This window comes from Schistocerca nitens, chromosome 3, assembly GCF_023898315.1.
Source record: "Schistocerca nitens isolate TAMUIC-IGC-003100 chromosome 3, iqSchNite1.1, whole genome shotgun sequence".
NCBI lineage: Eukaryota > Metazoa > Arthropoda > Insecta > Orthoptera > Acrididae > Schistocerca > Schistocerca nitens.
In genome coordinates this window covers 147,006,024-147,033,258 of record NC_064616.1, presented here as the reverse complement: position 1 = coordinate 147,033,258, position 27,235 = coordinate 147,006,024, and the positions used below count along the sequence as shown (strand labels likewise).

The window sequence follows — 27,235 nt, the reverse complement described above, 5'->3', positions numbered from 1 at the left end:
TTAAAATTTACAGCCAAGTTCTAAATTTAAACTCATTACTTCCGTTTCTTTTTCGACTTCAGTGGGGTGTCATCAGAGCTCAAGTCGTCTTCACTGTAGCAGTCTGAGCAGGAGCATTGAGAGTCACTGTCAATTTTAAACCAAATTCAGTTCTCTATTCTCAAAAAATTTTAATGTTTTGCATAGGATAGAGGAAGCTTCATACCATTAATATAATACTGAACAGCTGTGCGGCACAAAATGTCTTTACACATTTTTCTATCCTGTCTGATTTACTTAAGCTCACAAATCCTACAGCATCAGTTACAATAGTCAGTTGATGGAGGAAGTACTTTAAATCTAACATTTGAATTGATAAGAATAATTTTTTCAAATACCATGTAAGTATTTTATTAATAAAGTATTTCATACTAAAATTTTACCTTTCATCACTGCCAGTATCATAGTCACTGCAAGTGCTGCAGTTTTCAGAATGACTTTCACTGTCACTATAACTATCCTCTGAACAAGTTGAACATCCCTCACTGTGTGAAGAATCTGAAACATAAGTTTAATTTGAGATGGAAACTATGTACCATGCAGAATATTTTATTGTAATATTCTGAGAATTCTTACATAGTTGTTAACACAATGTCAGATAAATTGAAAGAAACACCTCAGCTCCTTGAAGCTTAGAACTAATTTCACTATTCCAACTTTAATCATAAATAACCTTTTGTATACAATTAATGAAACTCATTTGTTGGGCTCTACTCTAAAAATTCCAACAAATTGTTAATTTTGAATCACCAGTACAAAGGAATACAGCAATGAAGAGATTTCTGTTTTAAATGTTTTATCTTAGTATCTTGAGCTATGACTTACGTATGACAGTGAACTATGCCAATCAGAGCAGTTGTCCATTATGTCTGATTACTCTGTATCAAAGCTATTTCTTTCTGAAAGTTTAGTAAATACTCAGATTTTAGATTGTTTTAAGTGTGGCACAATGTATTCTTTGCCATTACTTCTATTTGGTACAAATAACTGAACAGGTAAGTATATGGCATATGCGTCACTTCACAGAACAGTACTATAAAGAAAATGCTTGTTCCCTGGCTTCCTTTTGCAGCTTGAGCATATTACATTGTATGTAAATTCCCTTCATCACTGTGGGAAATTTAGCTAAAATTACCCAGCTGTAGGTTCATTATACTGAGCATATTGCTATACCACTCAAAATGCACGAGAAAAACCTGCTCACAGAACATTGTTTTAGTGTTTCTTAGTGTAACATTGCTATCAGGCAGAGACCATCAGGGTAACAGTTGGTTAAAAAAGCAGGGTTTCTTGTTGACTAAACTTTATTAAGGTGATGTCCTTTAACATTTGAAAACTGCATTTGACACTAAGCTAACTTTATGCAGTAATGTGAACTTAGCAGTAATACCATCTACTGACCCCAGAGAAAGCTACTTAGAAAGTCTGCCTTATTTTCATCACTTCATAGTAACACTGCTTAAAAGTTCCCAAAACATCACTTATGTCAAACTGATCTGGACCTGCTGGAGCTGACTGGAAAACAGGTGCAAGACTTGTCCCCTCATTCTGGGCAATGCGTATGAGTAACTGCTTTCTTCTGACAGGTCAACATGCCTCTTCTGTTTAAACTACAATGTATCCTATATTAAGATCTCCGCAGCAACCAAGAGAAGGAGGTGGGAGGAATAGTAGAGCTAATTTTGTGATAACCCCCTCATATGGTCGAACAGCAAAGAATTCAGATAGTGTATGCCCATCATTACCAACTGGTACTACTGGTAACATTGAGGACACCATCTCCAGAGCAATACAATTAAAACATCCAATTCATTGTAGATTGCAGAACATGTAATCACTGTGCACCCTTTTAGCAAATTATGAAGCAATCTAGACATTGCAATTGAAATACATAGTGTAATTCTTAAATTTTTTACGTTTTAAAAATATGACTTCTTTAAAATGTGCCATTGAAATATTTTTAAAACATATAGAAAAGTGAACATTAACTGAAGTTTTCACAGCATGCCCTAATGAAGCAGCCATCTTTACAATACTAGAAGTAAAGTAGACAAGATACAAAGTAAGGAAATCTTCAATATGTCTACCACGCTTTAGAAATAAAAAGACCACCAGGAACAACTGTAGAATACAATGTTACACCTGTAGCACTAACCTGTAGGCCTCCTTTTTGCACCTTGTAAGTCACAAAATTTCGTAGTTTAAAGTGTGTTAATTGATTTAATGCAGTTTGATGTGTGTACTTTGTTGCAGTGGACTGCAAGTGTGGATGCTGCTGTAGGATAGACAGTGGTAATTTTAGATCATGGGTTGGAGTTCTACCTGGGTGACACTGGGAAACTAAATGGAGATGTAGGCTCAAAAAATAAAAAGCCTCACCCAGAAGAAACAGTTCTAGCCTTCAGCCCAAATTAAAACCAGCGAAATTTAATTTTCTAGTTTGAAAGGGAAAACAAGATAATGGGATCTGGGTAAAGGTAACAATTCAATTTCATCTACATTTGATTTTACAATATCTAATGACTCAGTGGTTAGTTGCAGGATAGGAATAGCTTCATCCGGCTGCAGGTCAAAATTGGGTGCAATAGACTTATTTTAGGGCACAAAAGCAACTATGGTGATGTGCACCTATGTCAGAACTGTAGAAGAAAGTTAAAAGTGGCTACACATTAAGCATCAGACTATTTGTAAAGAAACAGTAAGTACCAGAAGAGACTAAGTAGGAAAGAAAGTTGCTAGTATGCAGTAGATAGGGGAGGAGCATAGGCCAAATGGTACACCAGATAATCTATTGTGGGGACAGGCAGGCAGAACCTTTTTAGTTTATAATCAGGGCACCCTGTTTTGAAGGAACTCAGACGTACTCTACAAGATGTTTAAGAACGCACAGAAGTAAAGATAGCTGTTTGAGGACTGCATAGTAAAGTAGAAGAGATTGTGTGTTCAGAAACTTTAGACCTCAGGGATATAGAACTTAAATACCAGGTTTTCACAAACAGTCTGGAAAGCTTGTAAGGCTGTTGCAGGGTAAATTGTGTTGAGAAGTAATTTTTTAGGAAAAATGATGCTGCATCACTTGAGTGAATTTGTACTCAAGTTAGCCTATCATGAAATAGCATGCATAAATTCAAGCAGCCTGTTAGAGATTGAGTTGCTGAATGTGTTCATTTGGTTTTCCAAAGACAAACCAGATAACACAAAAAGTGGACATGAAAGGCTTGTATGAACTGAAACTGGGCCAAAGTTTGAGCTGTCTTTCACACTACCATTGTATGTCGACAACTTAATGGCCTAACTGGCTAACCAATGCCATTTAACTCAAATTTAACAAAATATGAATTTATTAATTATTTCTTAGCACAACTATACCACAGCACCATTACAAGTGTTTCAGACTTTCTGACCACTATTGAAGATGGCAGTAGCACATACTCATGCAGAACTAACAAGGGAAAAGGGGTTGTTACACATTTAAATACCTAGATAAGTAGTTAGCGAAGAGCTTGTGAATTTATATTAAAGTTCACTTAAAATTAAGTTTGTATAGATATCTGGGAAATTTTGAATTGAGTTTATGCTGCCAGGTAAACAGAGCCTGCAGCCCACCAAATGTTGGCTGGGGTGAGGAAGCACCCTTCCGACATTTGAGCTAAGTACAGGTATTGACATGGTACACATGTACCATTTATTTTACATTTTATGCAAGTCTTTTGCCTTTTTGGGCGTCCTGTCAGTGTTGGACCATGCCTCTAGGCAGTTTGTAGTTTTAGTGTGTTCCGAAGAACGTGTGGTTATCTGCGCCTAAACCTAGGTCAACATACGGTTTCAGTTTGCAATCGAGGCAGATTCTTTATAATCATTAAATTATTCACGATTGCTTACGGATTGCAATGTTGAAAGTTTTTATGTTTATGTTTATCTATTCCAATTTTCTGTACAGGTTCCAGAACTGAGGTGATGCAAAAACTTTTGTATGTGTATCCCACTCCCTATCACTTACTAGATGTACCCCACTCAAATTACCTAGCAGAGATTGGCAGCACAGGCCAGACAAGAGAAGCGGAGATGTAAGATTAACAAGTTGGACACACCATACCCTTTGTCACTTATCTAATTATTCTAGACAATTAAAGTTTTATGAGACTGATGCTATAGCCAACCAACTTATGTCATCTAACCAAATAAATGTAGAAATGTGTGTTTAATAATTAAACCACTGTGGTCTGGGGCTTTATTTTGACAGGGTCAATCATGTATGGGGTTTCCTACATCATGTTAGATCTCTTATTCATACATAAACGATCGTCTGTTTAATATTCAACTTTCTGTGAATGGTCTACCTCAATTTTAAAAGGACAACATACATTTCTGCACAACTAGGAGTACTACAGCGCTGACAAGAACATGGTGAGGAAACAAATAGCGTGGAATGTTCCAAATTCATAGGTGTCCATACTTTAGAATTTGAACTGGAAGAAGTGTTTTGGAACTAAACAGTTTAGAATGGAAAGATCCAATCTGATGGGTGAAGACCTACTCCGAAGTTTTCTGTATAGGAAAGTACAGAAAATCAGTAATTTATCTGTGAATGGATTTCAAGTAATTTTAGAAAACGTCGACAGTTGCCAAATTTCTCAGCAGGTAGCTGGAGAAATTACTGTACCCGCAGTAGATGGCACACTCTAGACGACTCTTGCACAGCCTCGGTTGACGGCAGATCAGTTAACATACGTAATCCGACAACATTGTCTTAATTTGTTAAACGAATTGCCGTCTGCGTTGGTACGCTGGCTTAAAAGAGGGGAAGGGGACCAAACTGCGAGGTTATCGGTCCTTTGTTCCTAATAAAACAATACCACAAGTGTGAGACATTTAACACAAAACGGAAAGAAAGGAAAGGCCATAAGAACGAAGGAAAGGCAACGAACACTAAAAGGGACGTAAGAGAGGGAGAAAGACGCAAGAAACAGGAAAACAAGGAAGCACATACAGTGACTGGCCGACCACGAAAATAAAAAGGAAAAGCCAGCCACCCTGCAACACATTAAAACCTTCACCATAAAAGCACTAGGGTGGAGGACAGAGGGACAAAGGACAAACTCAGATCGAATGATAGAACTCACCCTCACAAATGAAACATAAAACCAAACCAGTTGCGCACGTCTGATCTGCAATGGACGGACATCAGCCTCCATCTGTACACTGGTCACTGGACTCGTCCTAAAAGCTCCTGTCGCTAGTCTAACCTACAGTGGTGCACAGGGTCGAGAAAATGCAACGCTGAATACGCTGCCGCACCATAAACCACACTCCCATAGTCATTTTGGGACTGCACAAGGGCTCTGTAGAGCTGCAGCAGCGTAGAGCTATCTCTACGAACAAAGGGCCCGACAGCTGCTGCTAGACTTACTGGCCACTAAAAAAGACATATTCAATACAGAACCCTGCGGGAGTGTTCTCCTGGATATGGATGGAACTATGGGAGGCACCATCTTTGACTCGGAAAGTACGGAGCGACAGGAAGTTTTAGATAAAAATCTGGAGTGGGCCCCGGAGACCCCACTCATACAAGGTGGCAAGGATATGACGCCGCCAAGTCGTGTCGTACGCTTTACGTAAGCAAGAAAAACAGCAATAAGGTGTTGGCACCTGGAAAAGGCTGTTTGGATGGTAGACTCGAGGGATACAAGATTATCAGTGTTAGAGCGACCCTGGCGGAAGCCGCCCTGACAGAGCCAGCAATCCACGTGATTCCAGGACCCAACTCAACCGCCGACATACCATACGTTCCAGCAGTTTACAAAGAACGTTGGTGATGCTGATGGGCCGATAGCTATCCACATCAAGTGGGTTTTTACCGGGTTTGAGCACCGGAATGATTGTTCTCTCCCGCCATTGCGATGGAAAGACGCCATCGCGCCAGATCCGGTTGAAGATGACGAGATGATTTAAACATTTGGCTGTGGATCCGATAAGGCCAAAGCAATGTGCAAGGGCACCGAGGAGCTCCCATTCTGTAAATGGGGCGTTATGGGATTCAATGCGGCGTGTAGTGAATGAGAGGACGTTCCCTTCCAGCCACCGTTTGAGAGTGAGAAAGGCTGGGGTGGGGGGTGGGGGGGTAATTCTGACAAAGGCTCGACAAAGTGCTCAGCAATCGCGTTTGCGTCGGTACGTAGCACACCATTTATGGTAACACTGGGGACACCTGTTGGGGCCTGGTACCAGAAAAGACGTTTGATCTTTGACGAGATTTGGAAGGTGACGTATGGCACCCAACGGTCGAAACTTATCTCTACCAACACTCCTGCTTCCCTTGTTTGGTAAGGTAGCAAACATGGGCACGGAGCCATTTAATGGCTATGAGGTTCTCCAGGGAAGGGTGCTGCGTATGCCGCTGTAGAGCTCGCCGAAGCTCTAATTGCTCCAGCGAGATCTGGCGACCACCAAGAGACTGTTACACCTGGGGCACCCTAAAGAGCGAGGTATCGCGTTTTCTGCCGCAGAAACAATTGTGCTAGTCACGTGCTCAACCATCAAATCGATCTTACCGTGTAGTGGAGATTCAACAGTGACAGCAGAGATTAAAGTTTCCCAGTCCGCCTTGTTTAAAGCCCATCTGGGCAGGCGTCCGTGGGCCTGATGCTGGGGCAACGACAGGAAGATGGGTTGGTTGTTTGAGGTTTAAGGGACCAAACAGCAAGGTCATCAGTCCCTTGTTTCAAATATACTCCATTCTGCTAACGGGACATCTCAGAAAAGTCAGAACAATAAAACGGAAAAAGGGAAAAACGTAAAACGGCAGTCACGTTGTCATTGGTAAACAAATGAGGGAAGTCGGCAAGAGAACGAACCCAACACTATGCTGAAGCAGCATAGGCAAGACCACCTGTGACTTAAAAAGTAAAACTGCTATAATGCAGAAAGTACGTATGGGAATAGAAAGACTAACCAAGCCTTAAAAAAAGGGTTAAAAAAGATTAAAAGGGGAAGAAAAGAGGACTCCGGTCAGGGAGATGAATCGGGAATCTCTGAACACTGCCTACAGTGGGAGACACCCAAACATTCACCGCCCTGCCCCAACACCAGAGAGATTAAAAACCTTAAAACTGAGAATAAAAACCACTCTCCCGGAGGAAACTGAGAACCAGAGAGACCATCCGGGAATAGTCAGCCAACATCAAAGGTAAAGTGTGGGGGAGTCTGTACTTAGCACGCAGAGCCAAAAGAAGGGGGCATTCAACCAAAATGTGGGCCACTGACTGGAAGGCTCCACAACCACATAGCGGGGGTGGCTCATCACGCAAAAGAAAACCATGGGTCAGCCTGGTATGGCCAATGCGGAGACGACACAGTGTGGTCGAGTCCTTTCGGGAGAGGCGAAAGGAAGAACGCCATGGGCCTGGTGTCACCTTAATTGCACGAAGTTTATTAGACAGTGGAGTAGCCTCCCAAGAATTGGCCCAATACTGTGCGAAGTGGGATTTGATGTGAAGCCGTAAATCCGCTGCAGGAGGGGTTACAGAAAAAGGGGGGTAAGTAACTGCTCCCCCAGCCAAACGATCAGCGAGCTCATTTCCCGGAATACCCACATGACCAGGGACCCATAGGAAGTCAATGGAACAAGCAGCACAGTGAATATCAGCGAGATGGTCATGGATAGCAGAGACCAAGGGATGGCGCGAAAAACACCGGTCAACAGCAAGAAGGCCACTCATCGAGTCCGTACATAACAAAACGCGGTTGTGTTGGGATTGTTTAATAAAGGTAACGGCCCGGGAAATTGCAATCAATTCCGCAGTAAACACCCCACATGTAGGTGGCAGCAGATGATTTTCCGTTCCAACAGAGGACGTGAAGGCATACCCAACATGATCAGCAGATTTAGAGCCATCAGTAAAAAACAACAGCATCCCGAAACTCCCATAAAATTTGGCGGAAAAAGGAACGGAACACCACCGGGGGGATGGAATCTTTCGGACCGCGGCGGAGATCCATCCGAATTCGAGGCCGAGGAACTAACCAAGGAGGGGTGGAGTGGAGGGAGCGAGGAAGACAGGACAAAGAAGGAAGCTGAAAATCACGGTGAAGAGACGCAAGGCGCAGCCCAACCGGTAAACCCGCCCGAGGGCGGGAGTCGGGTGGGCGACGTCCATGGTCTGGGAACAGGATAGAATAGGAAGGATGAGTGGGAGAAGAACGGATAGTGAGGGCATAAGACACCAGGAGCTGGGACCGCCGAACAGAAAGGGGTGGGATCCCAGCTTCAACCAGGAGACTATCAACAGGTCTAGTAGGGAAGGCACCGGTGGCCAAACGGATACCACGATGGTGGACTGGATCCAACACGTGCAGTGTGGAAGGAGCAGCTGAACCATAAACTTGACAACCATAGTCCAAACGAGACAGAAATAGACCACGATAAAGACGGAGGAGGAGGGAACGGTCCGCACCCCAAGAGGAGTGGGCAAAGAAGCGAAGGACATTGAGTTTACGGAAACATCCTACCTTCAGGAGTCTGATATGGGGCAGCCAAGTGAGCTTGTTGTCGAAAAGAAGACCCAGGAAACGAAACTGTGAAACCACAGGCAATCGTTGTGCAGCGAGATAGAGCTCTGGATCAGGGTGGACCGTAGTACGGCGACAGAAGTGGACCACCCGCGATTTTAAAGGAGAGAATTGAAACCCGTGTGAGAGGGTCCATGCAGAGGCACGCCGTATAGCCACCTGGAGCTGCCGTTGTGCAGATGCCATCGAGGAGGAACTAACCCAAATGCAGAAATCATCCACATACAGGGCAGGGGCGACCAAGGGACCGACAGAGGCCGCAAGTCCATCGATAGCAATGAGGAAAAGGACACTCAAGACAGAACCCTGTGGGATGCCCGTCTCCTGGGTCCGTGGAGAACTAAAAGCAGTACCAACTCGAACTCTGAATGACCGATGGATCAGGAACTGGCGGATAAAAATCGGGAGTGGGCCCCGAAGACCCCACTGATGAAGGGTTAGTAAGATGTGATTGCGCCAGGCCGTGTCATAAGCCTTGCGAAGGTCAAAAAACACTGCAACCAAATGGCGGCGCTGGGAAAAAGCCTGCCGAACTGCGGATTCCAAGCGAAGTAAATGATCGATTGGAGATCGTCCCTCTCGAAAGCCACACTGGTAAGGGGACAATAGATCCCGAGATTCGAGGACCCAAGTGAGCCGACGGGCTACCATCCGTTCAAGTAACTTACAAACAACATTGGTCAAACTAATTGGCCGATAGCTGTCAACAGATAGGGGGTTCTTACCAGGCTTAAGGACAGGAACCACAATGCTATCCCTCCACTGAGAAGGGAAGTCACCCTGGAGCCAGATACGGTTAAACACCCGAAGAAGATGTTGCCGTTGTGGAGCACTGAGATGTTGAAGCAGTTGGTTATGAATGGAATCTGGGCCAGGGGCCGTATCATGAGAAGAAGAAAGAGCAGAAAGGAATTCCCAGTCAGTAAAATGTTCGTTGTAGGATTCTGACTCACAAGGGGTAAAACATAAGGTGGAAGTTTCAGCCCGCTGTTTCTGGTGAAGGAAAGCAGCTGGATAGGAGGCTGATGCGGATGCCACTGCAAAATGGGTCGCAAGATGTTCTGCGATAACTAATGGGTTCGTACAAATGCCATCTGGGAGGTGAAGGCCTGGTAGGGTGGACTGCCGATGGCAACCTTGGAGAGAGCGAAGTGTAGCCCATACCCGTGACAGAGGGACAGTGGAACCAAGGGAAGAAACGAATCGTTCCCAACATATCCGCTTGCTCTGTTTGATTAAATAACGGGCTTTAGCGCGAAGGCGTTTAAAGGTAGTAAGGCTGGCTACGGATGGGTGCCTCTTAAAGTGTTGCAAAGCTCGACGGCGATCACGGATGGCAATGGCCGTACGCCACCACGGGACTTGCCGGCGACGAAATGGTCCAGATGAGCGCGGGACAGCAAGGTTAGCAGCGCGAACAATCTCATCAGACACGTCACGTAGGACGTCATCAATACAACCCGACAAAGAGGGAGAAAACTCGACCTGTGCAGTGTATAGAGGCCAATCGGCGCGGTGGAAAGACCAACGAGGTAACCTGTCCATCGGGGAGCGGGAAGGGGACGTGATAATCAACGGGAAATGGCCACTATCACAAAGGTCGTCGTGTGGCGACCAGTGTAATGATGGGAGGAGAGAGGGAGAAGAAAGAAAGATCAATGGCAGAAAAGGTACCATGACCGGCACTGAAATGAGTGGGGGAGCCATCATTAAGAAGGCACAGGTCGTGGTCTGCAATAAATTGGTCCATAAGAAGACCTCGTCTAGATGGAAAGGCACTGCCCCACAAAGGATGAGCATTAAAATCCCCAAGAAGGAGGAAGGGAGGAGGAAGTTGCTGAAGAAGGGTGGTTAAGGCAGCAGGTGTAAGAGTCCTGTCAGGAGGGAGATAAAGATTGCAAACCGTGACTGCAGAGTCTAAGTGGACCCTAACAGCAACCGCTTCCAATGTAGTTTGGAGAGGAATCCACGTGCTAGCAATGTCTGTACGGACCAACGTACAAACGCCACCAGAAGCCCGCAAGGGTCCGACCCGATTTCGACAGAAAACACGGAACCCACGGAGGGTCGGTGAGTGAGTATCAGTGAAATGAGATTCCTGGAGAACCACACAAGCTGCAGAGTAGGACGAAAGAAAGGATTTCAATTCCGGAAGGTAACGATAGTAGCCATTACAATTCCATTGGAGAACCACAGAACGATGGTTTAAATGAGGGCTGAACACGCTAAATCCAGTCATACCGCCAGGTCCCCACCCGTCACCGACAAGGAGGGGGCGACATCCATGAATGACAAGTCAGAATCCGGTTGTGAAGTCTGGGAAGGGACCTGCGGTGACACCAGAGGCTCTTTGTCCCGGGACTTATGTTTCTTCTTTTCAGGCTGAGATCGAGGAGGGCTGTGTGGCATAAAGGAGCCAGCTGCAGCAAGATCAGGAACAAAAAGAGACTGGGCGACCTGGGGGCCGACAGACCGCGGCTCTCGCGGTCGCCGCGCGGCAGCAGACCTTTGACCTGGAAGGTACCGGGGAGGGGCATCCCGGGAGAGGCGCCCTTGACCGGCAGACGCCGAAGGAGTGAGACACTTCTCCGGCTGGGGAGGGGGAGCAGCGCCCAGAGAAGAAGGTGTGGGAGCTGCAGGAGAGAGGGGGAGGAGTGGGATCCGGGATGGGGGTAAGGAAGGGGGAGGAAGGGGTGAAGATGTAACCAAGGCATAACTAGATGTCATGGACACAGGGTGCAGTCGTGCATATTTCTTACGGGCCTCTGTGTAGCTTAAACGATCGAGGGACTTGTACTCTTGTATCTTTTTTTCTTTCTTATAGACTGGGCAATCTGGTGAACGTGGAGAATGACTACCATGACAATTTACACATACAGGAGGGGGAACACAGCGACTCCCCTCATGGAGTGGACGTCCACAGTCACCACAGAGAGGGTCCTGGGAACAGCGAGAAGACATGTGGCCAAAACGCAAGCACTTAAAACACCGCATAGGAGGTGGGATGTACGGCTTCACGTCACAGCGATAGACCATAATCTTAACTTTCTCAGGAAGGGTATCCCCTTCTAAGGCCAGGATAAAGGCACCAGTATCAATAAGATTATCTTTAGGACCTTTCTGAACACGCCGAACGAAGTGAACACCCCGCCGTCCGAGATTGTCCCGAAGTTCCTCATCAGTTTGAAGGATGAGGTCCCTGTGAAAAATCACACCTTGTACCATATTTAGAGACTGGTGAGGGGTAATGGACACAGGAATTGTGCCAAGATGGGTACAGGCACGAAGGGCCGCAGATTGGGCAGCTGAAGCGGTTTTTATCAGCAACGAACCCGACCGCATCTTGCTCAGGGAGTCCACTTCGCCGAACTTGTCTTCAATGTGTTCCACAAAGAATAAAGGTTTGACACTGGTGAAAGTATCTCCATAAGTCCTGGTGCAAACTAGGTAACAGGGGAAAGGTTTTGCCCCTAGACGACGGGCCTGACCCTCTTCCCAGGGGGTAGCTATGGAAAGGAAGCCCGAAGGGGCAAGAGAAGCAGCACTTGAGGAATCGGTACCACGCAGAGACACGGCCGCAGAAGAACGGCCAGAGTTTTGGACCCGTATGCGTTTCATCTGCATAGCGTCCGCCCTGATACCACCCACTCCGATCAGGGGCTCTCCTCACGGGCGCCACCCAGCCACAGCAAGGGCCGTCTGGCACGGCGGCCATTGCCGGGAGTTCCGATGCTCCAAGGCATGCATGAGGAGGTCACAGCTCAGGTATCAGAAGTGTGATCCCTGTGTGTTCAAGGGGCTCAACCAAAAGGGTACATAGCGACCCCACCACACGAGCTGCCTACCGTGCTGGCTATGCACCCTAGCATCAAACAACGACGTGAAAGAAAAGGTGGAATGTACTAGGAGGGCGCACGTCGGAGACACTAGGTAAGGTGCTCTTCCCCAAATGGCTCACACTACGGAAGAGAAATTTTGGAATGGAGGTCAAACCCCAGAGGGGGACCAAGGAATGCCAAAAGGAGGAGATCATTACGCAACAAAGCCGGAGTGTAAAACCAACAGAACCAGGAGGATAGTGGGGCCAACATAAGCAAGGACACCAATAGAGGGAGAGGAGAAGGCGAAGGGAAAGGAGCATGGAGGGGAAAGGAGGGGAAGGGAAATGCAGCCCGGGAGAGAAAGAAGGCTGCAATAGCTCGGGGCCCTGTGCTCGCCACGCACGTATCCACAAAAGAGTTGTGGACCCCCTGGGGGGAGGAAGATGGGGAAGTGGTCACTATCACATAGGTCGTCATGTGCTGGATAGACAGAAGTCCTGGGCAGCAAATTGATAAATCAATGGCTGAGTAACTACCATGAGACACTGAAATGTGTGGCAGCCCCAGTATTTAAGAGGCAGAGGTCGAAATGTGACAGTAAAGTTTCGACATGTCTGCCTCTGCCAGTAAGCATGGTACCACCCCACAAGGGGTTATGGGCGTTAAAATCTCTTACAAGTAGGAAAGGTTTAGGGAGTTTATCGATGTTCAGCTAATACATTCAGGGGTACTGTATATCTGGAGCAAGATATACATTGCAGACAGGTATTTCCTGTGTCGTCTATTCTGACAGCCACAGCTTCAAGAGGGGGGTTTGAAGGGTCACATTTTCACTACAGACAGTTTAGGACAAACGTAAACTCCACCCGACACTTCTAGTCGCTACGGTTCCTGTAGTATCTGTTATAGCTGCAAACGGCAGGGGTCTGCATTGCTGGGAACCAGGTTTCCTGGAGGGCAATGCAGATAGCATGTGTAAAGGTTTATAGTTGCCGTAGCTCAGGCAGGCGGTGGAAAAAACCGCCGCAATTCCACTGGAGGATGACATGAGACTGGGAAGGCATGGAACATTCATTCAATGAGGCAGTTTATGCCTCAGTCACCTACTGCCACAGACTTTTTTCCTGAGCAGTCTATACCCATTTTCTCTGAGGGTCTGGTGAGATCTAGGTTCTCAGCGTGCAGCAAAATCTCTACTCCATTATCAGACGCAGAGCTTGTAGGTAGCGGTCGTGTGGGTGCCACCACAATTTCCTTGGTCTTAGGGGTTTTATTTTTGGATTTCTCTCGCTGCTCCTTTTGCTCCCTGCCTGGGAGGACTTCACTGGCTCTGTCTGTAGGACAGAGGATGAGCATGAAGCCCTATGAGCAGCTGCTTTTGGGCTCTTCAGCTACTAGGGGGTGTCGTCTTTCCCACTACCAGAAACCTGGGAGGGGAGTGACCCAAGGGACCCCTTCTTAGCGACAGAAGCTGAATACTTACACTTCTCTGGCTTATAAGTGGGGACACACGTCCCCAATGGTGTGTGTGTGTGTGTGTGTGTGTGTGTGTGTGTGTGTGTGTGTGTGTGTGTGTGTGTGTGTGTGTGTGTGTGTGTGTGTGTGGGGGGGGGGGTGGGGGGGGGTGTGGGGGGGGGGGTGTTTCTGAAGTAGGTGGTGCAGGAGCGACAGGAAGGGAAATGCCCCAACATTAAGAGGGCAGGTTTAGTCTTTTGGCTCAGTGGAGACTTGGGTTGGCGGAGCTGATGGTACCAGGACTGTTTTAGTGGTGGCATAAGAGTCACACACACGATGCAGGCATTCAAATTTTCTCTTAGCCTCCGTGTAGGTCAGTCCGTCCAGGGTCTTTTACTCCTCGACTTTCCTTTCTTTCTGAAGAATCTTGCAGTCTGGCGAGCAAGGCAAATGGTGCTCTCCGCAGCCGACAGATGGGAGGTGAGGCACAGAGTATTGTGATGTGATGGGCGTCTGCAATCTCGACATGTGACACGAAGTACAGCAGGAAGACATATGGCCTAACTTCCAGCACTTTAAGCACCACATCAGTGGAGGGCTATAGGGCTATACATCACAGTATTAGATTATCACTTTGACCACCTTGGGCAACATATCACCCTCTAAGCCCAAGAAGGCACCAGTGGCAACCCCATTACCCCTCACACCCCAGTGGACACACCGGACGTAGTTTACACCTCGCCCCCTATAAATCGGCATGCAGCTCATCGTCAGACTACAGAAGGTCTCTTAAGTATGATACCCTGGACCATATTTAAGCTTTTATGGGGTGTGATGGTTACATAAACATCTCCAGCTTGTCACAAGCTAATAACGCCAGTGACTGGGTAGATGATGCCGTTTTGATCAGGACTGACCCAGATCGCAATTTGGACAAGCCCTCCACTTCCCCAAACCTGTCCTCTAAATACTCAACAAAAAACTGAGGTTTCATCATGAAATTCCCCATCAGTTCTCTAACATACAATGTATCAGGGCACATAAGATCTGCTGCCATCATTAGTCTGACGTTCCCCCTATGGTGTGGCCAGGGGGGAAATGATTTGGGGTCTTCTGTGCGTTGAATTGAGCTAGTTATCAGAGACTGCTGATGTTTCACGATCAGCAGGGAATGACTAAGCTTCATCGCTTGTCATCCACTCTGAACCACCCACTCCGACCAGGGGCCCTCCCCACAGGTGCCACCCAGCCGCAGCAAAGGCCACCCAGCAGGATGGCCATTGCTAGTAGTCCCGATGCCCCAGGGGGATGGGCATTACTCCTTGGCATATGTGGGGAGTAAATGGCGCAAGCATCAGCAGAGCGACCCCTGTGTGGTCTGGGGCTGTAACTAACAGAGTACATGGCGGCCCCACCAGAATGTACTGGCTACTGTGCTATATATCAGGTGCTAAGAAGTCTATGGTCATCGTCGACGCAAAAATCTATAGTGCATGGTGGCAAACGCACCCAGGAAAGTGTCTTCGCCCAGGAGATGGAAAATGGGCGGGACTGTAATACGACGACGAGAAAGAGGACTCGAGATCTCTATGCACGATGGACAAGATGCATGATGTAAGGTGCCCTTCCCCAATTGGCTCGCTCTTCGGGAAAATTTTGAAAAATTGAGGTTAAACCCTAAAGGGGACCATCACAAAGGCCGAAACGTGTGAAACTCCTTTTAATCGCCTCTTACAACAGGCGAGAATACGTCAGGCCTATTCTAACCCCCGGATGCACAAGGGTGGGGGTTGGTACTTTGACAGTTGTTAGTTACTATTCGTTGGAATTTGTAGCTCATTTAATACTCAATAGTTGCCTTTGCAATATCGCTAAGTGTTAACAATGGAGATAAAGAACTTTACCGAGTTTTCTTATATGCTTGGTAGTAGTATGTCTGCAGGTTGCGAAGTTACAGTAATGTTTATTCCATGTTAACGTTTTCAACCTTGTAAATATGAAATATGAAGAATAGGGTATGAAACAGAAATAGCCTACTTCTCCTAAAGATTTGTTTATTTCTTTGACATTCGTCAGACTGTAAGTAGGCTGTTTATGTTTTCTTATTGGCAACGTTACGTAGCGCTCTGTGTGAGAATCACTGGCTGTGCTGTGTGCAGTCTGTGGCTGGTTTGCATTGTTGTCTGCCATTGTAGTGTTTGGCAGCTGGACGTTAACAGCGCGTAGCGTTGCGCAGTTGGAGGTGAGCCGCCAGCAGTGGTGGATGTGGGGAGAGAAATGGCGGAGTTTTGAAATTTGTAAGACGATGTCATGAACTGCTATGTATATGATTTTTCAACACTATTAAGGTAAATACATTGTTCTCTATTAAAATCTTTCATTTGCTAACTATGCCTATCAGTAGTTAGTGCCTTCCGTAGTTTGAATCTTATTTAGCTGGCGGTAGTGGCGCTCGCTGTTTTGCAGTAGTTCGAGTAACGAAGATTTTTGGTGAGGTAAGTGATTTGTGAAAGGTATAGGTTAATGTTAGTCAGGGCCATTCTTTTGTAGGGATTATTGAAAGTCAGATTGCGTTGCGCTAAAAATGTTGTGTCAGTTTAAGGACAGTCATGTATAATTGTTCATAGGGGACGTTTCAACTGATATTTCGTTGGGAATTCTGGAAACCGTCTAAGGAACAGGAAACAACCGATTCCGTGAGTTGTGCTTCGAGTTATGGTTGCCGTGCTCATTAAAGTTGCGAAAGTACAGTACCTTCCTAACCCATAGGAAACTTAACGGCAATAAGTCAACGAGAAAAGAATATTTTTGTTAAACGAAGGAGGCAGAAAATGTTTGTGTGCAAAGCTTGTTTCGTTTCATTAAGTGTGAATGTCAACTGTAAATGGAAGAAACGTTTACATTAACCACAAAACACGTGACAAAATGTAGCTCGCGAAAGTGTGAAAGAAACTTTTAAAGATTTAGAACTGCTCATAGTCTATGCACCATTGCCAAGGAGATATACGAGAATGGCTCTGAATTACAAATGAGGTGAACATTACTGACTTCCAGGCTCATTCAAGCTAAGACTTATCACTGTTACATGCTTTGGTTTATTTTTGAAAGCACGACCGGCTTCGAGCAACCAAATGCCCATCCTCTGGTGAAATTACTGAGAACTAAATTGCACTAAAATTATTTACATATGCTTGTATACATAAAACTATCGTGTATGAAGTTATCGGTGTCGATACGGTGAGAGTGAGTCGCAATACCATGGTGACTGACAGAGGGACTGCCTAGGTGGAGAGGCACGGTGAAAGCTGCGAACAGAACACACAGTGAGCTGCGGCCCCGAGCGCCGCGAGACGGGGCAGGGCAGAGACGACCACCGCCGCACCAATTCTCACGGGATTTTTGGATCTAAGCACATGAATTAAGAGTTTTGTTTCATATTTTATACCGTGCCTCTTTCACCTAGACAGGTTTCCTGTTTCATTATTACTCGCCATGGTATTGAGACACTTCACCCCCATCATTTCATACGCGATAATCTTATGCATAGAAGCATATGCAAAAAATTTATGCGCACTTGTTTTCAGTAATTGCACCTATTACTTTCCATGCCCAATACGATGCTCAGCAGCATATGTTCAAACGCGATTGTTGGCCAACCTAGTTAAATTAAGAAAATTTTAGGGAAAACGAAGTCGCAAATAGGTAATACTATGAAGAATATCTTAGCCGACATGAAGAAGCTTGCTTTTATCCCTTTAAATGCTGTGTATTAAGCCAGTTAAGCTTCGTTCAAGAACTGCGAGCAAACGACACTACTTCGTGCGAAAAAGTTCCAGTCCAAGATTACTGTGACACCGTATACAACATTACCCGTGATAAGTATCGGTGGAGTATTTTCTCCTCACAATCATCTGTTCAGGAACCTCAGCACAAATTAGAACCGAAAATTAAAGAATTACAGGGTAGTTACAAAAATCTTTATGTAGAAAAATCTGGACTAATGGTAGAGAATATTTCAATATCACATCCGAAATATCAGTTACAGAAAATAATTCATTGCTTTTGATAGACTCCGCTTTGACGGAGCACCTGTCTTTAGGAAGACTAAGAATTCGGATTATAGCAAGAAACATTGAGCCTCATTAAACCTTTCGACAGTGGAAAGCACTTTTCAGTAATTTGTACCACACTATAATTACGATAAAGTTGGCTGTCATTTCAGGTATATCAACGGAACAGCGTAGCTTAACGTCATTTGCGAATTGCCAGTTTGCATCTCGTTTTACGCATTTGCTCAGGTATTCTTGTTACCAAAATACACAGAACGGCCTCTACCACTTCCTCTTTCCGATTTTGTGTGAATAAAACAATTACTGTGACGTGAATCAATGCACGAATTCTTTCTTTTATCAAGACTGCCTGGTGTAAGGAAAATGTTTTCGTCGTTCAATAGACGAATCTCAATTCGTGATTATTACAGAAAATTACGGAACCGTTTCGTTGTTAGTGAAGTATTGGGGAATTGTAACAACCCTGCTACAGCGTCTGTTTTCAAATATTCCATGTAAACGAAGTTTCGATTGACGGGATTTGTTCGAAATTTATCAATATACTTCCTTTCCTCTACTTAGCACTTGTGTAAAGGTTACATCGGCAGCAGTAGGTATGTGATATGAACTGCAAATAAACAAGGCATTTTTGGCATGGTTTACGTGCTTTAAATATGCCAATTCGCGCGCTAGGCAGGAAGGTTTGTATATAAATTTGTTCACATGCAGCCATATTTTCAAATCAATTTGCAGAGCCAGTGTAAAATTATTTTACATTACGATTTATCGTTGAAATGATACATGCAACCGAGGCTTTCAGTTTGTTTTTGATTAAACTTAGTCTGACATTTTTGTCGGTAATCAGTCACAGCATAATTCAACGGCAGCTGGACTTGAGCCACAGTTTACGGCTTTGGTGCAACATACACGTAATTCACATTACACACTTTGGAGTAGAGCACGAAGTGCCTCCATAATGGGAAACAATGCGCCTTGTCTTCCCAACTTTTACTTAGGCAGCAGCACACCACACTAGCTTACAGAATAAGCTTAATATGAGCTAATTAAACAGGTTTACATATTACTATGATTAGTCATACTTACAAAAAGATAATTGATATCCTAATGACATAGGTGTGGGAAGTTTATTGTGCTGCAATTTAACTATATGTATCAGGCAACAGTGATACTATAGAGCACTTTAAATTCAGTTTCTGATATTGGCACACTTCTTGCCAAGTTTCCTAACATCTATTTCTCTGAACAGAGGCACTTTACGAAGTTCTTTGTTAAGAAAAGTTTAGGCTTTCTTAACTACTACTGTGATAGTTCACAACAGCAGATTACATGCTTGTTGACAATGGAGTACTTCAAAGTAAGTTCTTGGAACAGTAAATTTCTCGGCGGCACTCAATGTGAGACTATCTTTCCTGGATGGAGCAATCCTGAAGACTAAAACAGCAACCGCAGATTACTTCCTGCAAGTATTTCGCATGCCAGAATATGGTGCAATGAAATCAAGCCTGCGTTTCTTGCCCTCCAACACCTGAAATTAACAAGTCTGGTCCCCATGTTATTTTGAATTGGTCCCATGGACAGGTTTCATTCTTGCGCCAGACAGAACAATTTTCTAGCTGTGCAACGGTACGAAAATTCAGTCCGAAGTGGACATATCTAGCTATTGCACTAATTTCTCCAATTAGTAACAATTTGGAGCTTGTTAAGTAATACTGAAACTCACCGACTGCAGTACATAGGACAAAATCCTACGTGATGTTCTCGGCGCGGAATTCTGTTCAGTCATCTTTTTCGGTGATGTGTGTATTCGTGAGCGTGGACTTGTTTGATAAAGATTGACCTCTGAGCATGGCGTGGACTCAATAGCTAGCTGGGCGGCTGGGTTTTAACAACTGGAAATACTCTACTAGTATTCGTCACACACTTCAGCATTTTCAGTTATAATCCGATGCTTTTGAGATTCCTCATTGATTGAATTGTTCGTTTTATAGTTATTACCGGCTCCAATTTGCTAGTAATCTATTGGAGGCAGTGCATCGAATCATTACGACTGATCTAATCCAGCGGCCGCATGTCAATGTGACATTAAAGCTACAAGGCCTTATTGACTGAAGTTATAAAGTTTAAGTCCGTCTCACAGGTCAGAGAGATGCTAAGCGACCCGTTTGATTTTTTATACGTGTATCCCTTCAATAAATTAAGTGAAGACCGCCCATAAACGCTACTAATTCATCTGCGGAGCAGTACGTCACGCACAATCCGCGTGCCGTACATTTTTAAGAGTGACGGCGGTCAACAGTGGCTCCACGAAAGCTTCGAGAATGGACAAAAGTAACGTTCAGTACTGAGTTAATTTCCAATTTTTGCAGTTTACTTTCAGATAGTAAAGTAGACTGAAATCTAAAATGGCAAGAAATTCTAGAATTGTAAGCTACATTAAACACTTTACTTGCTTGAGGGCATGACTAATGTTCCAACCAGGCAAAGGGGCACATACACCCACAGACAGCAGTAGTCTACAGACCTGTGTTCAGAATCTTACTAAAATACTGGTAATTTTTACTGCAAACAAATTTGCGTAGATTCATGTTTAGCGAAATTAAAATCTTGTTATTTATGTCTAATTTTTGAACGCCTGCTTTCCGAATTCACTAGTTCTCAGAGTTGTAATTTCGGACATGTTAAATCTATGTACTAAGCATTAATGTAAACAAATTATTAAATCATTTTAAACTAGCAAGTGTTTATGTATTTGGCAATGAAAATGTTAAGCATCTCATGCATGATGAGAATGAGAAGTTTTATTTTAGTGTGTGTGTGTGTGGGGGGGGGGGAAGGGGAGAAGGGAATGGGATTAGACAATACTTAACCCCCCTGCCATAAAACCACGTACCTTTACGTTATTTCTGTCACTTCCTAGAGATACACTAGATATCAATTTCACTTAGCTGTGTATCCCATTAGAAGTGTACCAAATTTTTGTAACTTTTCATCCCCTCACATACCTTCATTACAGAGTAGCAGAATGTACAGAATATTTTTACACCGTCAATCTACGCTGCATTACGCCGAGTTCTGTCTTCTGACGCTGAAGAGGTACGCTATGTTGTCAGAAGTATCCGGACACCTGGCTGAAAATGACTTACAAGTCCGTGTCGCCCTCCGTCGGTAAAGCTGGAATTCAATATGGTGTTGGCCCACCCTTAGCCTCGATGATTGTGTTGAAGATGGAATCGCCATCCCCGAATTGCTCTACAACAGTGGGAAGCAAGGTGCTTAAAACTATGTAGGCATGTGCTGCGATAGTGCCATGAAAAACAAGGGGTGTAAGCCCTCCATGAAAAACACGACCACACTAACACCACCACCGTATTTTACTGTTGGTGCTACACACGGGCAGATGACGTTCACCAGGCATTCACTATACCCACACCCTGCCATAGGATCGCCACATTGCGTACCGTGATTCCTAACTCAACACAACGTTCTTCCATTGTTCAATCGTCAAATGTTATGTCTGTTACATCAAGCGAGGCGTCGTTTGGCATTCACCGGCGTGACGTGTGACTTATGAGCAGCCGCTTGAGCATGAAATTCAAGTTCTCACCTCCCGCCTTTCATAGTGCTTGCAGTAGATCCTGATTCAGTCTGGAATTCCTGTGTGATAGTCTGGATAGATTTCTGCCTATTAAACATTACGACCCTCAACTGACCGCAGTCTCAGACTAGGTCGGCCTGTACGCTTTTGAGCCATACGTATACCTTCGTCTCCACTGCACTATCACATCGGAAACAGTGGACCTAGGGATGTTTAGGAGTGGAAATCTCGCGTACGACTCTTGACACCTTATCACCTGACCACGATCGAAGCCCGTGAGTTCCGCGGAGCGCCCCATTCTCTCACGATGTCTAATAACTACTGAGGTCGCTGTTGTGGAGTACCTGGTAGCACAACGAAGCTAATATGGAGAATTGATCACATGGTGTACGTTGTTCTACGTTACCTTTGCGGGTCTTCCTGGAGCTGCGAGATTTGCTTGTCCTGCCACAGGCGGCCTGCCTGCCCTTGGCTGCACCACTGCGCCGTGCCGGTTTATGCTTGGCGGGTGACCGCTTGGGTGCCTTGGCCTTGCCACCCGGCGCCGCAAGCCCTGGGGACCTCCTCCCTCGCGTCACTGTCTTGTCCTCTGCCCTTCCCGCAGAAGCCGTGGTTCTGCCTTCAGACTTTCGGGCCACTGATTTGCCCTCCGCTCTGCTCTCAGCCGCTACTTCTCTGCCCTCTCTTTTCGATTTGCTGCCTTTCTTGTGGCCCTTCTTGCCCTCCTTTACATCCGAAACTTCTTTACCTTTAGTTCTTTCTCGCCTTGCCTTATTTCTTTTCCTTTGGGAATGCTTCTCCGAATGTCGCCGCCGTGTTTCGACGTCTGCCATAGCTGTTTCGGGAAACTGGTGTCACTGAAGAGAATCTGCAACAAATGTTTACATACGTAAACAGTTCTTTGTGAGCAAACTTCGATAATATCTAACATGTTATGCTTGCACAGTATCACGTTAAAACTTAACGAAGGGCCGTCCCCGTTCTAGCGATCACATGAATGTGGGGAGCGTTAAGTTCTACAGCTTATGATCTAACAAGCCATTTTAATTTCTATTGCAAGGAAAAAAGATTTAACATACTTAGGAGCTAGACTGCGTTTGAACTACATGTTTCGAGAAACGAACAGAGTAATTTAACAGATTTAATACCTGCGTGTCGTCTTCGCGTTTCTGTAATGTATAAAGAGATTTCGCACTTTTTACAGTGGTGAACAACGAATTTCGTCAATACATTGATTGGTGGTCGCGGTGATAAACATTCGAACACTCAAATTTGGAATTTTTTCTACTGGTAACAGACAAGCACGTCCTCTCGTATAAACGATCCTTTACTTCTGCTGCATACAATCCTATTACTGTTTTAAGTGATTTCGTCTGAAATATGAATCTTCATTGCTGAAAGTGTAGTGTTACCACCCATCCAGTTTTCGGTGGTCTTGTCTCTGAATTTAAAGTAGTGTCTGGGATCCCAGATAAGCGAATTCTGGACTCCCTTTCACCTCGCCTTGTGCCGAATTTGTGTGTCAACCGTACGAAGAGAGAATGATGGGCAGATTTTCTTCCCTATCATTTATACTGAATTTGAAACTAACATTTACCTAAAATTGATTATTGGGTAATACGCTTTCCAGAGGGTTTCACGTATAGTTGAAGCATTCTAGAATTAGAAATGTTCGACTTTTAGAAAAGATTTTTCGTCCTTTAAAAGTGAAGAGTCCAGTTTTGTACGATAACATTTAGAGGATCTACGGCTTTCAGGAAGAGGGGTCACTAGACTTTTTACGCATGGCTGATAAAGGACTCAAAAGCAAAGTGACGATTTGCTCTAAAATGTTTTCGATAAAATTTGAAGGAAGGAAGCGTGTAGTGGATCATCAGGAGACAAACATTCTGGCACAACAGTGTCGTAAAAACGACATAACTCATGAAAGATCAAGATGCCATGATGTGCCGAACTCATCACCTTGTGAAATACCGCCTAAGCTACAAGTCAGATTGACAAATCAAGCTGCATAATTTTTTCGAAGGAGTACTGTATCTAAAATTTCGTGTCTAAGCACTAAGGCAATAGCTATCTCTGAAAATGTTCTTGGCCCATAGTCAAGATATTGTCAGGCGAGCTTCATGAAACCTTTTATTCTTTTGTGTCCTAAGATGCTTCAAATCGAGGAATAAAAACTTTTCCTTATGCAGTTCAATACTTTGATGTTGATCGTGACATCCAGAGATGGCTATATTTTTATTTGAATTCTAAATAGCCCCACAAAACCTCTTCCATGCAATATAAACATTGCATTCTGTAACATCTGAATCAAGTTCATCCAGTGCTGAAAATGCTCCAGTGAGCTAATGAAAAATAGCTTTTATCTTACAGGAAAGTTAAAATCAAACTATTTTGATAGCTAATGGCAGCTGCTATGCCAAATCATACTATAAAACATGGGCTTTAAGAATGTAGAGGTATTATGTTCTACCACAGTGAATTTGATTCCTCTAAAAAATTTAGTCAATTTTTCTGAGTTTGTGGAGATGGCGTTCAAGAAAATCACAATTTACAGTTGTACTGCTGGCTCGTCATTAAGTCGCTTTATTTCAAAGCGAGAGAAAGTGATCAAGAGCGATGCGAACAGTCAGCAAATGGGTAGCATGATGAAACTGAACATTCACTTCCTGAATGCTATGTACGTTCTCAGCATAGTGCTGAGAGAACGCTGGAAAATAGCTCATTCTGTTAAGCCTGACAGAATTGGGGACCTTCCAACACATTTTTGGGAGTGTTCCATCTGCTGACTTCTTCGGTTCAAGACCAGGACATTCGTGTTCAACAGCATTTTGTTTTAAAGGTTGCCAACAAATTTAATCTCAGCCTGAATGAGTATGTTATACAATGAATTCTGTGATTTGTGGAATGGGTATGTTGGACTTTACAGAACTAAAGCAGAAGAATAGATTTAAACAGATTTCTTGAAGCAGCAAATCACAACATACGTCTCACAATCCCAATTGTTTAGATTTATAGCATAGCCCACATTGTTGAAAATATTTTCAGTATGATTAACCAATGGTAAGAAAAATTATTTCCACAGCCTTAGCTAAGCGAACAGAAGTGAACTTTCTGAAAGTAGTTCATTTCTTTAATTTTACGAAAGAGGGAGGAGAGATTGAAAGACTGCTGAAAGCAAAGAGCACCATACTAAATTGATATGTTTAAACACTACATAAAAACTCACTTTCGATAGTTTGAGTAAACTAGTAGCACCTTAATTCCGTAAGATATAGAAGTTGTCCAGCCCAGGATTTACTTACAAGTGGGACCGCTGGCTGAAAGGATGAAAACTAGCATTGTGGGGGCACAGCCCAACGGTAAATTTTGTAGCCCCTTTGGCAAGCATGCCATTTCCGAAATACTGCAGTAATTGACTAGTAAACAAAAATGCAGTTCTCTTTCCAACTTAACCTAGACCTGAAACTACGCTTCATTTTGGTCAGTCATCACAACACGGATTTAATGATCTTCGCCCCCTCAAATATCACCTTCCAACATAACACCTCAAGCTATTCTACATTGTCACCAACTCAGATTCCGCCTTTGAGACGAAATCAATATTTCAGAGAGTAAACGTGGTGCATATACCAAAAGCAGAAGTGTGGCAAAAGCGTAAAGTAATGACCATCCACACAGCGCAAGTAATTCTTATACTGGCGGCATGAACGCTCAGCTGATTAACAGCTGTTCACTGGCTACTACTTACTATCCTCCCATGGGGGCCCCTCCAAATCTTACAAGGAAATGCAATACAAACATCCGCTTTGTACTACTAGGATGTGCAGCACATGGACTGGCGTTTGTAACTTCTAGACGTACAGCAGTTTCACAAATTGGGGCAACCAATATGTATTGATTCCCAACAATGATAACTTGCTGTATTGACATCAACGAGGGTCATTCAATAAATGTGTTTACAGCCGTAAATATAGTTTTAGGTGCTTCAGTTTTGTTTCTGCATTTGTGCAGAATGCTTCGAACCATTCGACAGGTGGCACTTGCGATGGACTAATTTAGGCCTGACCGAGTTTAAAGCATGCGTCAACGGAGTTCAAACTGATTTGGGGCGAAAAGAACTCCACGCCGTTTTCTCTCTCTCTCTCTCTCTCTCTCTCTCTCTCTCTCTCTCTCTCTCTCTCTCATCAGCACAGATCCCTACTCTATTCACTAAACCTGGGCTCCGTGGTTCCCGATCGGTGATTACACAATTGGCCACCGAGCGTGATGGATCTACATAGAGCGCCATTTTTGGGTATTTTGCTTTAAAAATTGATGACACTTGTTAAAAACCTGGAACATGCTGTATAGATTTTTGGGGCTATCAAACGACCGTAAGGTAGCCAAACGACTTTTGACTGCATACCACACTACAGGCCGCAATGTTGCGTCTTTTGGTCTGAAACCTTGAAAACAATCTTTAAACATCCGAAATTTGCGGTATAAATTTCGACAGTCATTTGTAGTCAAATGGCTGTTGTCTAACATGATTATATACCGCGCTACAGGCCGGAGCTTTGAATCTTTTTGAAATTTTGGAAAGACTTGTTAATCACACTTTTATAGATTTTAAGTCCTTGGACTATCTTCATATAGCCAAATGGAGCTTCAAGAACTGAAATTGATATAGTGCTGTGGGCTGCAATATTATCTCAAAATTTTTAAGAGTTACTGTTAGGGCAATTTACTGTATCGACGTCACGGTAGTGAGCGCCTACCAATAGCTAAACAGGGCTTAACTCTGCACCGCCCGACGTGCAACACGTTCAACTAGTTGGCAATCAACCAAATACAGCTCGCTTCATAAACAGAGCTGACCCTAAGGTTCAGACCGGGTTGGCAGGAAGAGCTAAATTAACGTTCGAAGTCGTTTGCCACGTTCACGCATACTCTGGTTATAATTTCTCTTACGATACGGTAACCAAACCGAGTTGGTAGGAAAATTCTAATAGCGTTCATTTTTCTTGCAGCCTGCACGACTTGCGAACGTGTTCCATTGCACGTTTTGTTTCTTACATGAAATCTGCGGTCAAATTGGAAACTTTACTGTGACATTCAAATATATGACAAAGCAATATGTACTATATAGCAATTACACTCATACTCAATATCACAAACCTAACATTTTTTTTTTTCTTGAGAGCAGTGTATAATTGATCTAGTAGCCAAATGCCTTGACAAATGGCTACCACGCTGCGGGTCGCCATTTTGAGTCTTGACATTAAATTTTGAAGATGGTGATACACCTGGAATTTGTTGTAATGGTCTGTCGGCGACATGTCTATCCTAAGCTGGTCAAATTTCGCGTCACTATAATGGGAGCCCCACTACAGGCTGAAATTTGAAAATACACTCATGCTACACTTAATTTGCTGTAATATTTTGATATAATTGGACGATATTATCTAGTCGAATGTCTCGTGTGCATGAATGATTACAGTGCTATAGGTCGCATTTCAGAAATACGAGACACCCGTAATTTACTGTAAAATTTTTGACAAGCGGACGATCTTAAGATCGTCAAATACCACGGCTTGAGCGTGAATGGTGTGAAGTTACCACTGTCATTTCCCTTAGTCACTCTGTACTCAAAATTCTAATTTCCGAGTTGCCATGACACCAATGTTTCTTTATAGACCCACTTT

The 27,235-nt window shown here is 44.2% G+C and overlaps 1 protein-coding gene across 1 annotated transcript; it reads right to left on the bottom strand.

The window, feature by feature from the left end:
* On the bottom strand, nt 1-25,839 carry LOC126249112 (uncharacterized). The gene is made up of 5 exons (XM_049950762.1): nt 25,798-25,839; nt 22,297-22,416; nt 21,955-22,101; nt 423-537; nt 1-126 (listed from the first exon to the last, which is right to left on the bottom strand). The coding sequence occupies exons 1-5, from the start codon at nt 25,837-25,839 to the stop codon at nt 80-82; spliced, it is 471 nt and encodes a 156-aa protein (XP_049806719.1). The 3' UTR covers nt 1-79.
* Between the last annotated feature and the right edge of the window lie 1,396 nt (nt 25,840-27,235).